The sequence below is a fragment of the Marmota flaviventris genome, chromosome 13 (genome assembly GCF_047511675.1).
Source record: "Marmota flaviventris isolate mMarFla1 chromosome 13, mMarFla1.hap1, whole genome shotgun sequence".
Lineage (NCBI taxonomy): Eukaryota > Metazoa > Chordata > Mammalia > Rodentia > Sciuridae > Marmota > Marmota flaviventris.
Genome location: NC_092510.1, coordinates 54,133,573 through 54,146,867, shown reverse-complemented (window position 1 = coordinate 54,146,867; position 13,295 = coordinate 54,133,573). Strand labels below are relative to the sequence as shown.

Here is a 13,295-nt window from a genome sequence, read left to right as displayed (position 1 = left end):
AAATTTGCTCTCCAGAATCCAGCTGTATTCCCAGCTTTAAAGAAATTTACCTTCAGAAATGAAGTTCTCATCAGGCATTATGGCACATGCCTGTAATCCCAGCAGCTCAGGAGACTGAGGTAGGAGGATCACAAGTTCAAAATCAGCCTCAGCAAAACCAAGGCACTAAGCAACTCAGTGAGACCCTGTCTCTAAATAAATACAAAATAGGGCTGTGTCTCAGTCTCCTTTAAAAAATATTTTTCCCCCATTACCCATAGAAGTGTTCCCAGGGACCTGAGTCCTTGCCCAAAATATTTTCCTTCTAAGAAATGGAAGGAACAAGGGAAGCACTTAAGGGGAAGGTTTTGGTTACTCGCTGTGGCCTGATGTCCTCCCACAATTTAATCAAGTCCTCTTGATCTTTCAGACATCCCAGGTAATGAATGGTCCAAAAAAGCAGCAGTCATTTAGAGAGAAAAACAATGATTATAAAATTTAAGGTCTAAGTGAGTGATAACAACATTTACTGAAAACTTGAAATTAATAGAGAACATAAACCTAGTTTGGAGCAATGGAGACTATTGGAGGGAGATACATGAAAAGGGAGGAACATGGAATGAAATTGACTAGGGAAGGAAACCAGGTAACTGGAAGGAAACCAGTCCTCCACTGAGGAGGACTGGAAGGAAACCAGGACTGGAAGGAAACCAGTCCTCCACTGAGGACTGCAGTGGAGCAGAGGGTGTTTAAGCATATATATTCCAGGCATGTATGATTATATCAAAATGAACCCTGCTATCATGTATAACTATAATGCAATAATTAAAACATTTTTTTAAAAAACCCATGGCAGAAAATGTTCTTTGTAACCACCCCAGGCCAGCCCTTCAGACAATTGAGTTACTTTTATCCAGGTCAACTCCAGGATTTGTTTTCTCTGGACAAAGCTAGATGACATTATCAAAGTGAAAAAAAAAAAGGAGGGGATTTTTTCTCAATATGGAAAGCTTTGAAATATATAAAAGTATTTTTATATATAAAAAGTATTTGATAATAATAGGTGAGAGACTCTCAGACAGCTTCCTGCTGTCTGAGCATGTTTTGAGAGATTCCAAATATTCCACAAAGGGCATCTACAGAACAGTTCAGTGCAAGCCTGGACGTCTATGTGGTGAGGCCAGGTATGAAACACTGCATTTGGGTATCTAATTTTTTATTGATGATCCTAGAAAACTTTCAAAGTGCTCAAAATAGAAGCCTGAGATTGTACAAAGTTCAAGGCAAGAAGCAGAACTAGACATAATATAGCTTGGGGTGAGAAAAAAACACTCCCAACAACAAGGTCTGACCTGCCCCTGCCCACCAGTGGAGATCAGCCCAGTTGGGCATCTCCACCTCTGTCCTCTCCAGCGGACACATGGAGTCCCGTGTCTGGGAAACTAGCCATCACCAGGAATTTATATAAACTACTGTAGTGCCTCCTGGATGGCTTTCCTGATAATAAATGCGGACTGTAAGATGATCCAGTCTATTTTTAAACATACTAAGTCTTCCCATTTCTTGTTTAATGTAATTAATTGCATAGGTTTTCTGGCATATGGATTATTAGAATTCAACATTTGTAAGCAGTAGAAATTTATTCTGATGAACTTGTGAGCAATCTAAAAAGAGGGAAGGAGATGGAGGGAGAATATGATGTAGTTAACAGACGGAAGGAGAGACTGAGAAACCAGGCCTAAGACAGGGCAGGAGGAGAGGGTGTTTAAACATCTAACTGCAGGAACTAACACATATTCTCTTTAAGAGAGTTCCAACCCAGGAACCAGCATTGCAATCATTCCACTTCCACCAATTTCACATTTCCAAGAGAGAATTTTATGCAACTTGATGAGAGAGAGTTCAGGCCTTTTGACTGCCAGTCTTACCAAAATGCAGGAAATGGGGGGACAGTGTTTGCACAGGTGGTTTTAGCATTAGACTGTCAAGTTCATCACAACTGGTAGCCCTGACTCTTGCCTCCTCTGGTTGTCTTTCAGTCATCAAGGAAATTTTTTCCCATCACATTCTTTGGCTCAATCACCTGGATCGCAGCCTTCTCTTATTTGATGGTCTGGTGGGCGCATCAGGTAAGACCTGGACAGCGATACCCATCTGCTTTATGTCCTCTCAGTCTTGGTTGCCACTTGGTTCATCAATGTGTTTGCTTTCTGAAACTGTCACAACAATATTGAGTGTGACACAGACAAGTTAAACATGGCAGGACTGAACTTTCCCTAGTCTCTGGACCTTTCCCTGTGGCCTAGAATCAAATTGGTATAGCCACTAGAAAGCCACATGAAGGAAGGCAAGCCTGAATGGGCTTCCTGCCGGAGGCCAGGCCAACCCAGGGCTGAGAGGAAGGTCACATTGTACCTGACTCATGGTATTTATCTTGGGCAAGCCACTCAGCACGGCTCTCACCAGCTTTTCATAGCTGACTCTCAAGAAAGGACCTAGAGACTAAATGGCTTCCTTGGGCTTCAGCTAATAAAAAATAATATTTTTCAATGTTATCACTTTAAGCTCAGTGCAGTTGCAATGCTTATTACAAAATATGACCTCAGTAACTGTAGTTGAAAACATGAATGAAAGAATAAAATACAAGGTTTCACATTCTTGAAGACCATTATTATATGAAGTGCTATAAGATGGGCAATTCACATCTCTTTGTCTTTATAATCTTTTTGTTTTTATATTTTTGGGTTGTAGATGAACACACTACCTTCATTCTTCTGTGGTGCTAGGATCGAACCCAGTGCCTCACAGGTGCTAGGCAAGTGCTTTACCACTGAGCTACAGCCCCAGCCCCAGTCTTTATAATCTTGACATTAACCTGTACACAGGTTCTAATCCTATGAAGGAGGTATTATTACTATATACACTGTACAGGTAAATGAGTTAAACTTAAAACTAATAATAAAATTGGCCAAGGTCACATAGAGAGTAAATAGCAGTACTGAGATTCTAACCCAGGACACTCCAGAATTCATCCTTTTAATCTTGACTATATACTACATAAATTCCAAACTGCCCATTTATATTCTTTGCTTAATATAGTCTTAGAATTGTTAACATAAAATAAAACAGCAATTTGAAATAAAATGTGCCAAGAACATATGTGACTAGACTCTTTTAACAAGTGGCACTGGAAAAATCTGATTTCCATGCACCAAAATTAATTGACTTTTATCCTTACCTCATATCATATGCAAATAGATCATGGTTCTAAGTGTAAAAGCAAAAACTATCAAATGTTTAGAAGAAAACATAGAAAATCTTCATGACCTGATTTGATCAGGGTAGGGTCCCATCCCTGTGACCTTCATCTTTCCTCTGGCTCTTCATAAGTCAGCTTCAGTGATGGGTACCCCAAACATGCTTATGAAGAACAATTCTTGCCAGGCACATACCTATAATCCCAGCGGCTCAGGAGGCTGAAACAGGAGGATGGCAAGTTTGAAGCCAGCCTCAGCAATGGCGAGGTGCTAAGCAACTCAGTGAGACCCTGTCTCCAAATAAAATACAAAATAGGGCTGGGGACGTGGCTCAGTGGCTGAGTGCCCCTGAGTTCAATCCCCAGTGCCCCTAAAAAAAAAATAGTTCTTCAGTGAAATTAGTTCTAGAGCCACCCAGATTCATCAGGGGTTTAATGTATAATGAAAATTCTTATTTGTTAAGAAAATGTCATTATTCACGTGACTTCCCACACTGTAGCTGACCCCAGTAAACTAGCTCTTGTCCATGCTGGGAGAACCCTGATAGCTAGTCTCATAATTTGAAGAGTAAAATAAGTAATGTCTGAGTTATACTAGCTGATATTCAGTGATCATTTACTTTATGCCTGACACCATATTGTTTACTTTGTAAGCATTATCACGCATAACCATCATAACAACTCTGAGTGATGCTATTAACACCATGTTACAGATGAAAAAAACTGAGAGCCAGAGAAGGTGGCTCCTGTGCCCTAGAATTACAGTCTAAAATATGCACCCAGGACTTTCTCTGTCCCAAACCAGCTCTTAAACATTCCAGCATACTCCTCATCGATTTCTGGCCCTTCATATCTATATTAGCACTCAAACTCCAAATATCAATGGTTTTTGAAGCCATCCCTGCTTTAGAATTCTCCCTAAGAATTTAAATTAAAATGTTAAATAAATTAGACATTTCTTAGTACATCAATCATTTAGTCAGCATCTTCATAGTCTTTGACATTTCACTCTGATTATAACAAAAATAAGACATCAAGGAGAACATTTTGCTCAAATAAGGTACTCTTGTGCAAAATTTTTATTTAACTTTTTCTAAAAGATTCAGTGGGGAAACGTGCTATGGAAATAACCTTCATATGTGAATTGATTTGTTCATTTAGCAAACAAGTCTTCGGAGCCTACTATTTACCAGGCTGTGCTCTATAAATTAGGGACATAGAGCCCAAGGATTCTATTGGCAAGGACCTTACTTTCTAATGGGAAGCAGTAAGTCTGTGTGCCACAAGCATATAGTAAACTAAGGTAGCTCACCAGTTTCTGAGCAGGCATGATCATTAAAATAAATAAAGCTCCCAACTATGCTTTTAAGCTAATAGGAGCCAAGAAGTTACTTATAAATGAAAAAAAGGAGATCCAGAAGTAAGTATTCTATGTATGTAGGGAAATCAGCTGAGACCAGATAAGAGCTAACTTTCTAACTAAATTAGAGATTGAACCCATGTCTATAAAGTGTTTTAATAACAAAAATTATTGTTGGGTTGCTAAAGGTAACTGACTTGCTATGGCTGGGAAAGCATAATGCAGTGAGACAGAAAAGCATATTTGGCACTAATTTTGTCTGGGGTGTACGTGCCTAGCATATATTTCAAACCCCAGAGATGGTGTTCAAAATTCAATGACTATAAATTTCTGGACACATATTTTTAAAAGAGGCCATGTAAAAGAACTAGAAGCATTCTCATTGCACAGGTCAAGAAGCCAGAAGTAAGAGGTTTTGTGATTTTTCCGCAAGTTACACAATTAGGAGTGCTAGAATTAAACACAGGTTTCATTTGTTATGGTTTGGATATGCAGTGTCCCCCAAGAACACTTGCATGAGACAATGCAAGAATGTTGAGAGATGATAGACTATGAGAATTGGAACCTAAGCAATGGATGAATCCACTTGAATGGATTAACTGGGTGGTAATCATAGACAGGTAGGGTGTAGCTGGAAGAAATGGGTCACTGGGGGCATGACTTTGGGGTTTATATTTTGACCTTAGTGAGCAGAGCTCTCTCTGCTTTCTCACTGTCACATCCTGAGCTGCTTTCCTCTGCCATACCTTTCGGCCACGATATTCTCCATCACTTTGGGTGCAGAGCTATGGAATCAGCTGACCTTGAACAAAAACTCTGAAATTGTGAGCCAAAATAAACTTGAAAATTAAAAAAAAAATAGAAGAAGTGAGTATTCTATTCCCTGAAGACCTTTATCATTATCCTTAAACTATTTCAAAAAACTCTAGATGTCATCAAGTAGGCTGCTGGAGCCCAAATGGAAAGCATTATGTAGATTTTCAGAACTGCAACTCGTCAACACCAGAAAATACTTTCAATATTTTTATAAGTCCCAACAAGACAAGTTGCTCAAAAGAATGGAAGAGCTTCTGAGGCTATAACAACCCTCCCAACAGAAATATCAGTCTTAAAAGACAAAGACCATAAGAAAATGTAATTGCTGTGAACTCCATTTTACTTTTTGATAGTGATGTACTGCTTATGAAGGGATTTTCCACAGATTATCATTCAGTTCCCACAAACCCCTTGTTAAGGCAGATATTACCAACCCCACTTTATGGGTAAGAAAGCAAGAACGGAAGACACTGTACAATGAAACAGTTAGCAGTGGACTAAGCACTTAACAGATACCAAACCAGACCTTGGGCCAAGGTCCTCTGATTCCTTGGCTGTTGCCTCTACTCAGCAGCTTTGCTTTTTCATATTACCAAACCTGAACACACGCCAAATCAATTTTCCTGTGGAAATGGTGGAATCCAAAAATGTTTGAGTGGTACAGACAATAAGAGATATTAAAGGAAAACAAATGGAACACTGAGTGTCTGTCCCTAATCTTTGATGGTAAATTGAAGGGCACATTCCAGGACTTGGTGCTGTTTGCCCCTGGGTTCAATAGTCTAGTTGGCTTGTATAATTCAAATCTTGCAGAATCCCTGCCTTGGTTTTAGGAAACACCATATGGTGGCTGCACTCAAGCCCTCTGGGGCTCTTTTTTATTTGAGATTATCTGCTTAATCTTCACGTAAATTGCTGATCTCTTGGGTCTGAATGTCATAAAAATATAAACTCCTCTATGGCAATAGATTGTAGTTCATTCATCTTTGTTATCTCAGTCCTCAGCACAACACAGAGAAGGAACTCATTAAAAGGGGTTGTGGTGAACTGTTTGTGGTTAGGATGGTTTTGTGACTTGCAACACTTACGTTTTCCCCTGTCCTGATATATAGGTTGGAGAGACCATCGGCATTAGTGAAGAGATTATGGGTCTGACCATCCTGGCTGCTGGGACCTCCATCCCTGATCTTATCACCAGTGTCATCGTGGCTCGGAAGGGGCTAGGAGACATGGCTGTGTCCAGCTCTGTTGGAAGTAATATTTTTGACATCACCGTAGGGTAAGTGAGAGCTACATAAAAGTACATACCATCTCCATCACTGGCTTTGTCTTCCAAGAGTCTGTAAAGATATGACCAGGCTCTCTGAGCCCAAAATTCAGCAGTACCAACAGAAAACAAAGGCTTGGGAGGACCATTCAGTTTCACCAACTCTATTTTTCAGAGAACTTAATGAAGAGTAAGGCATCCTAGATAAGCAGAAACACATACCTGAATTTAGAATTAATGTTTTAGAAAATATTTTAGGAGAATTCCACTTATTTAACTGCAGTCACCACATATTATGAATCTTCAGAATTCAGACAAGACTTCGATGCTCTGATAGTTTCACGGTGGTTTTGTTCCATATTCTAGTTAATATCCCTGACCAGCCTCAGGCAAGATTTGGATTTTAAGACAGATTGGGATGAGCAGAGACAGCACAAACATCCCATTTCCTCGGAAAATGTTGGCAGCCTTGATGTTTTCATTGGTTTACCTGTGCCCGTGATGATAGTCTAGGTTTTTTGGAAGTAGGAAAATGAGGGTTTTTTCCCCTTACAATTAAGTGCACTGGAGTTCTAGGTATGAATAATCTCTATAGTAAGCCAAATTGAGAGGAGTGATATTATCTCTCCCATCACATTAACTTGTCAAAAGTAAAAGTAGGCTCACTCATGACCCTCATGAATGGCAGTCCCCCGAGAAAGAAAGACACAGGATTTTATCCTTGTGTTCCCAGAAGAGCAGGGCTCTTAACACTTGAGTTTGGAAATCCAATGAAATGCATCTATGTTCTCTTTAAGTATCTTGAATATTGTTGTCTTCTACCTTTTCATTACCAAACACATATTTATCATTTTTCATACAATGTTCACCATGTATACTGTACATACATTTTTTTCCATTTAAGACAATGATCATGGAGTTATATATTAGCATCCCCATTCCTCAGATATGGATACTGAAAGGCACAGAGTTCACACAACTGGTAAATGCAGTAGCTGGGATTTGAGGGGGAAAATCAATACTGTCAACCACACTGTCTGTGCATAAAACCCCACCCTGGGTTTCCACTGTCTGAAACTCCAGTGAGTCCCAATGTGCCCTCTCCTGTTAAATTTCCCTCGTCTGCCCACCCTGCTTCTCTGCCTGGAAAGCTCTCTTAACCTTTCCAGTATCAGCTCAAATCCTGATTTCTCTAATCCCTGTGGGTCTGAGCTAGGGCTCTTACTCCCATAGACCCTCTGCACATCGTACTGTTGTCAGGTCCTGTCTGCCCACAAGCCTACGGACTTCCCAAGGGCAAGCACTCACCAAAGCCTAGCACATCGCCGACTGCATGGTAGTGGCTTAACAAATGCTTGTGGAATGGACAGAAGGACTGACAGATGGATGCCTTCAAAGTTACATGCCTTAAAGGAAATTATCCTAATGTAAAGAATACCTCTTTGCTCTGTTGGCTACACATTCAGAATGGCCTTTTTGTCAATGTTTGTCTAAAAAAAAAAAAAATAAAAGGAAGGAGAGAAAGAGAAAGTTCTTTGTAGTGTAAAAAGAAAATCCTATAAGCTAAGAAAAGTTATGTATTCAGTTAGCATCTTTGCCATGTGTTTGAAAAATAACTATTCTAGTAAAGTTGTAAGACACTCCTTGTTCATTGGTCTAAAATTACATATAGATCATGACAACAAATGAGAGTCCAAAGAAAAATATCACCTAACCTACTAAAACACAGTTCATTTTTTTAATGTTCTTTCAAATATTTTGGTTTTCTTAGTGAACAGTCAGTTTTGTCCTCCTATAGGGCTTTTATTTTTTTCATCCAAAGCCATGTGTACATACCAAAAAGAGGCATTTATTACTAAAACTTAGTAAATCACATGACTCATTTTCTAAATGTTTTTAGACCTCCAAATATTCCATCCTGTTGCTTTTCAGCTTAACCATTATCCTTTAAAAGAATCTTTTTATCTTTTTTTAGATTTTTTGTTATGCAGAAAATCTCTTTCTTTTAATTATTTTATTAGGATAAATTCCTTTAAGCCATATAATGGATTAAATATTTTTAACATTAAAATGACTATGATATATTTTATATATTTCTTTTCCAAAAGCTTCTTTCCTAAGGTTTATACCAATGTATGTCATTGCCAATATATTAAGTGATGTCATTAGCAAAAACATTGAGTGTAAAAGTTTCTGCATAGTATTGCCTGCATTTTCTATTTGCTCATAGAATAATGCATAAAGGATTTAGATATAAAGATCAGTGAAAATTCACCAACATTTTAAAATGTGTATATTTTATGCAAATAAAATTGCATTGCTATTTTTATGTAAATCTTTTATTCTAAATTTAAATTACACATAAGATTCTGAGTTTGATTGCTAGCACTGCAATTAATAAGTAAAACCTAAATTTAAAGTTATTTCATGAATATTTTCTATATCACTATAAACTTGTGATTTTAAATAGCCGTATAACATTACATTGACTTACATTGATTTACTATTTGGCTAGTTTCCCATTGGAAGTTTTAAGATGATATCCTCAATTTCTTACTACTCAAATAACACTGAAATGATCATTTTTCTGAATCAAGTTGTATCTGCATTTCAAATTATTATGAAAAATGCCATTTTCCCTTAAAGGGTGTTTACAAACTATTTATTGTGCTGTCAGCTCAACTTCATCAGAACTGGATGCGTGTGTGTGTGTGTGTGTGTGTGTGTATGTATTTAAACATACATGTGTTTGTCTAGTGTGTTAGTCAACTTTCTGTCACTGTGAAAAATACCTAAGGTAATCAACTTAAAAGAAAGAAAGGTTTATTTTGTCCAACAGTTTTAGAGGTTTCAGTCCATGGTCTCTGTTGCTTGAGCCTGTAGCTACATGATTATGATATTCATTGGCCAGGAAACAAAAAGAAAAAGAGGGAAGGACTGGGTCCTCATATCCCCTTCAAGGGCCCACCCCGCCATGGTCTAAAACCCTTCTACAAGGCCCCTCCGCCTAAGGTTCCACCACCTCCCCCTAGTGTCATAGGCTTGGGAGCAAGCTTTCAACACAAGTGCTTTGGGGGTATAATTCAAGATTCAAACTACAACATCTGGTTTAATAAGAGTAAAATGGTTTGGGGTCTTTCTCTTTAAAAGGCATGGGAAATGTGGAAGAAGAACTCACCAGGATGAGTTCACCAACATTGTCAGGCCCTCCCCTCCCAGTTTCTGACTTTCCATTGCTGAACCCAGGATACCAAGACTGTCCTCTCCTGCCAAGTACTGGAATTTCACCTGGTTCCAGGCTGCCCCTGGGGAATCTCAACCCAACATGGTTCAGTGAAGTGAGCACTCCTGGCCAGAGAAAAGTGCCTGTACTAATCACCACCAGGCCATCACATCAATCACTTCAGCATTACCCTGCTTAAGATATGCACCCAGGTGGGGGCCAGCTAGTGTCAAGCCCTGGTGATTCAAAGATGCAGTGCTTGGGCTCTGCTCTTACACACTCTCCAGCAGAAGAGGCAGATGCATAATTTGCTTTTTCACCCTCATTATTTCTCTCTCAAACTATTTGCTTTTTCTTTGGAGCACTTCATGTTTCAAAAGGGCAGCTCCTCTTCCATACCCCTGAGACCAGGTCAAAACTCAACTTTCTTTGGCCATACAGAAGGTACAGCCAGCTGAGTCAGTTTCTCCCCAGCCAACATTCCATCATTACTCTCAATGGGAAGAACCAGCTGCATTTCACCCAGCCACCTGCAGATACCCAGGCCACTTGGGTCTGATATTTTCAGCCATGTTCCCCTCCCAGAGAGTCCTACCATCGACAACCATAATTCCTAGCAATTGGTTTTCCTGATGTGTTTTAGAATCACCACTCAGGAAGGGAAACAAAAGATGTTATCAGATTTTAAAAATCAAATGTAAAGGTAGAAAACAGGTTTAGAAATACACAATAAAGTTTTTTAAACTTTATAAATGTAAGATAATTATATTCTTCAGATTTTTCAGAAAGACCATTTTTTTTAATATTTATTTTTTAGTTTTCGGTGGACACAACATCTTTGTTTGTATGTGGTGCTGAGGATCGAACCCGGGGCCGCACACATGCCAGGCAAGCGCACTACGGCTTGAGCCACATCCCCAGCCCGAAAGACCATTTTTTAAATCAAAAAGAATATCAGTATCTTTTCCAGGATAAACTTTAGAATTCTATATATACCCTATCATAGCCCCCACCATCATCATGGTTTTTTGTTGTTATTGTTTTGGTTTTTGTTTTTTATTGTTGTTATTTGGTTGGGTTTTGGTACCAGGGATTGAACCAGGGGTGTTTACCCACTGAGCCACATCTCCAGCCATTTTTATTTTTTATTTTGAGACAGGGTCTCGCTAAATTGCTTAGGGCCTCACTAAGTTGATGGGGCTGGCTTTGAACTTGCAACCCTCCTGCCTGAAGCTTTGGGATTACAGGTGTGCGCCACCACGCCCAGCATCATGTAATTTTACTTGCTTTTAAATTGTTAAGTCATTGTTATTCTTTATCTCCATTTTTTAAAAATAATGTTTTCCGTTTTTTACCATCAATTTCTATGCCTTCTCTACATTTGTCGCCTTCTCCTCTCACCCTGTACAAATCCTCCAGTTCACCTTTTTATGGCTGAGAGCAAAATTTTACTCTTCATTAGGAAGAAAACAAAAAAAATTTCAAATCAAATTCAGAAAACACCTACAAGAATCATGCCTTTGATATTGCTTCTCTGTAGGACCAATCTCTGGTCTCCCTAATTTGATCAGGAAATAGATAAACATTTTCAAAGTTCACCTGATTTCCTTATGTGATCTCATGACACTCTTTTCAGGGGTAGATTTATCCATGAGCACCTTCTCAACATGCCTGACTGCCTGCTCTCCCCTGCTCTTCCTTTCTTCCTCCCAGGCTCCCACTGCCCTGGCTCCTGTACACCGTCATTCACAGATTCCAGCCAGTGGCTGTCAGCAGCAATGGCCTCTTCTGTGCCATTGTCCTCCTCTTCATCATGCTGCTCTTCGTCATTCTCTCCATTGCCCTCTGCAAATGGCGGATGAACAAAGTGCTGGGCTTCATCATGTTTGGCCTCTACTTCGTGTTCCTGGTGATCAGCGTCCTCCTAGAAGACAGAATTCTGATGTGTCCCGTCTCCATCTAGCGGAAAAGCCATATCGTGGACCAACAGCGTGGATGGTCCCTTCCTGCTCTGGGCTCTAGGCTCCTTGGCCTCCTGAGAAGAGGCAGCTGGCACACAGCCCCAGCCAAGTGTCCCTCCTTGGTGGATTGGAGGAGGGATGGATTCACATGGGACCCTTCACTTCACAGGCTCTTCACCCTTGCCTACAGAAATGACTCCACGTAAGAGACAAAAAGAACCGTGACCATGGGGCATCCCTCCATTCACCACTGACAGGTACTCCTCGCTGGCCGGAGGTACATTCGTTGTAAGGAAGCAAACAAGGACAGAGGCTACATATACACCTATAAAGTATACATATTATAAATATACACACACGAGCACACAAATCCTGCCTGTTCCTGTATTATTCCTCTCTTTGCATACCTATAGATTAATACATAACTGTACACAAACACAAAGAAAGAAAAATTATATAAATATATATATATATATATATATATATATATATACAAAGTCATATATATATATACATGTAAGTATAAATGCATCTTTTCAGGGATAGCTCTAGTATATTTACAGTACCTTTTTGAAGAGGGGCATCAACCTTCAACCTTCAGTCTGGACTTTACCTCTAGGTGCAAGAGGTGATCTAATGGAATCCACAGACAAAGGTGGTGTTGCTGTCACCTTCAGCCTATGTTCAATTTACCGGGATCCTGCCTAACAAGGTGGATGGTTTAGGAAAATTGCTTGTAGGGAGGAGGGCTTAGCAGAGAGAATCTGGAGGAGCCGCGAGTTGAGCCCTCCAAACCATTTGCACTAATCATACAGGGAAGACTGTTCTGCATACCCATTCTGAGTACTTAAGACCGACAGAGATAAAACCAAGACTGGGTGAATACTGGTTTGGGGACAGGAGGGAGGTGACTAGGGTTGGGTTGTTTTGTTTTGTTGTTTTCTGATATTGCCCCAGCATGCAAGTAGAAAATATGACTGCAGACCAAATTAGTACTTTTCTAGGACAGCAAAACTATATAAACTGAACTTATATTGTTCCAATGCATGTCCCATTATCATCGAAAGAAGGAGGGCAGTTTTAGCTGTGATTACCATTTAGACATATTTTGATGCTAAGGGCTCACATATAAGTCAAACACCTGCCAGGAGAGCCTTGATGTGTGATAAGAAACACCATCCAGTAGAGGTGCTCAGTGGGATTTGCCACCTAATGGGAATGTAAGGGCATCATGGCTCCTTAAATCATTGTCCAATGTGATCATAAAGGGCTTCAGTGTCTAAGAATCATTATTCCCAATAGATCTAAATCAACTCTGATCAACACTACTTGGCTGGAGGCAGCTTTGAGATGTTTGCAAAGGCATTTGCACACTTGGTGCACCCCAGGTAGATTTCTGGGTCCTATTTCAAGGATTTGGTTAAAGCCTGTGC

General features: G+C 39.7%; 1 protein-coding gene across 1 annotated transcript in view; it reads left to right on the top strand.

The window, feature by feature from the left end:
* The window catches only part of Slc24a2 (solute carrier family 24 member 2), a 208,259-nt gene extending 195,966 nt beyond the window's left edge, over positions 1 to 12,293 (top strand). Inside the window, exons 6-8 of the mRNA XM_071600394.1 lie at positions 2,019 to 2,108; positions 6,524 to 6,690; positions 11,615 to 12,293. Of these exons, the coding sequence (XP_071456495.1) occupies positions 2,019 to 2,108; positions 6,524 to 6,690; positions 11,615 to 11,864 (507 nt within the window). The 3' untranslated portion in view covers positions 11,865 to 12,293. The remainder of the gene's footprint in view (positions 1 to 2,018; positions 2,109 to 6,523; positions 6,691 to 11,614) is intronic.
* Positions 12,294 to 13,295: the final 1,002 nt, after the last annotated feature.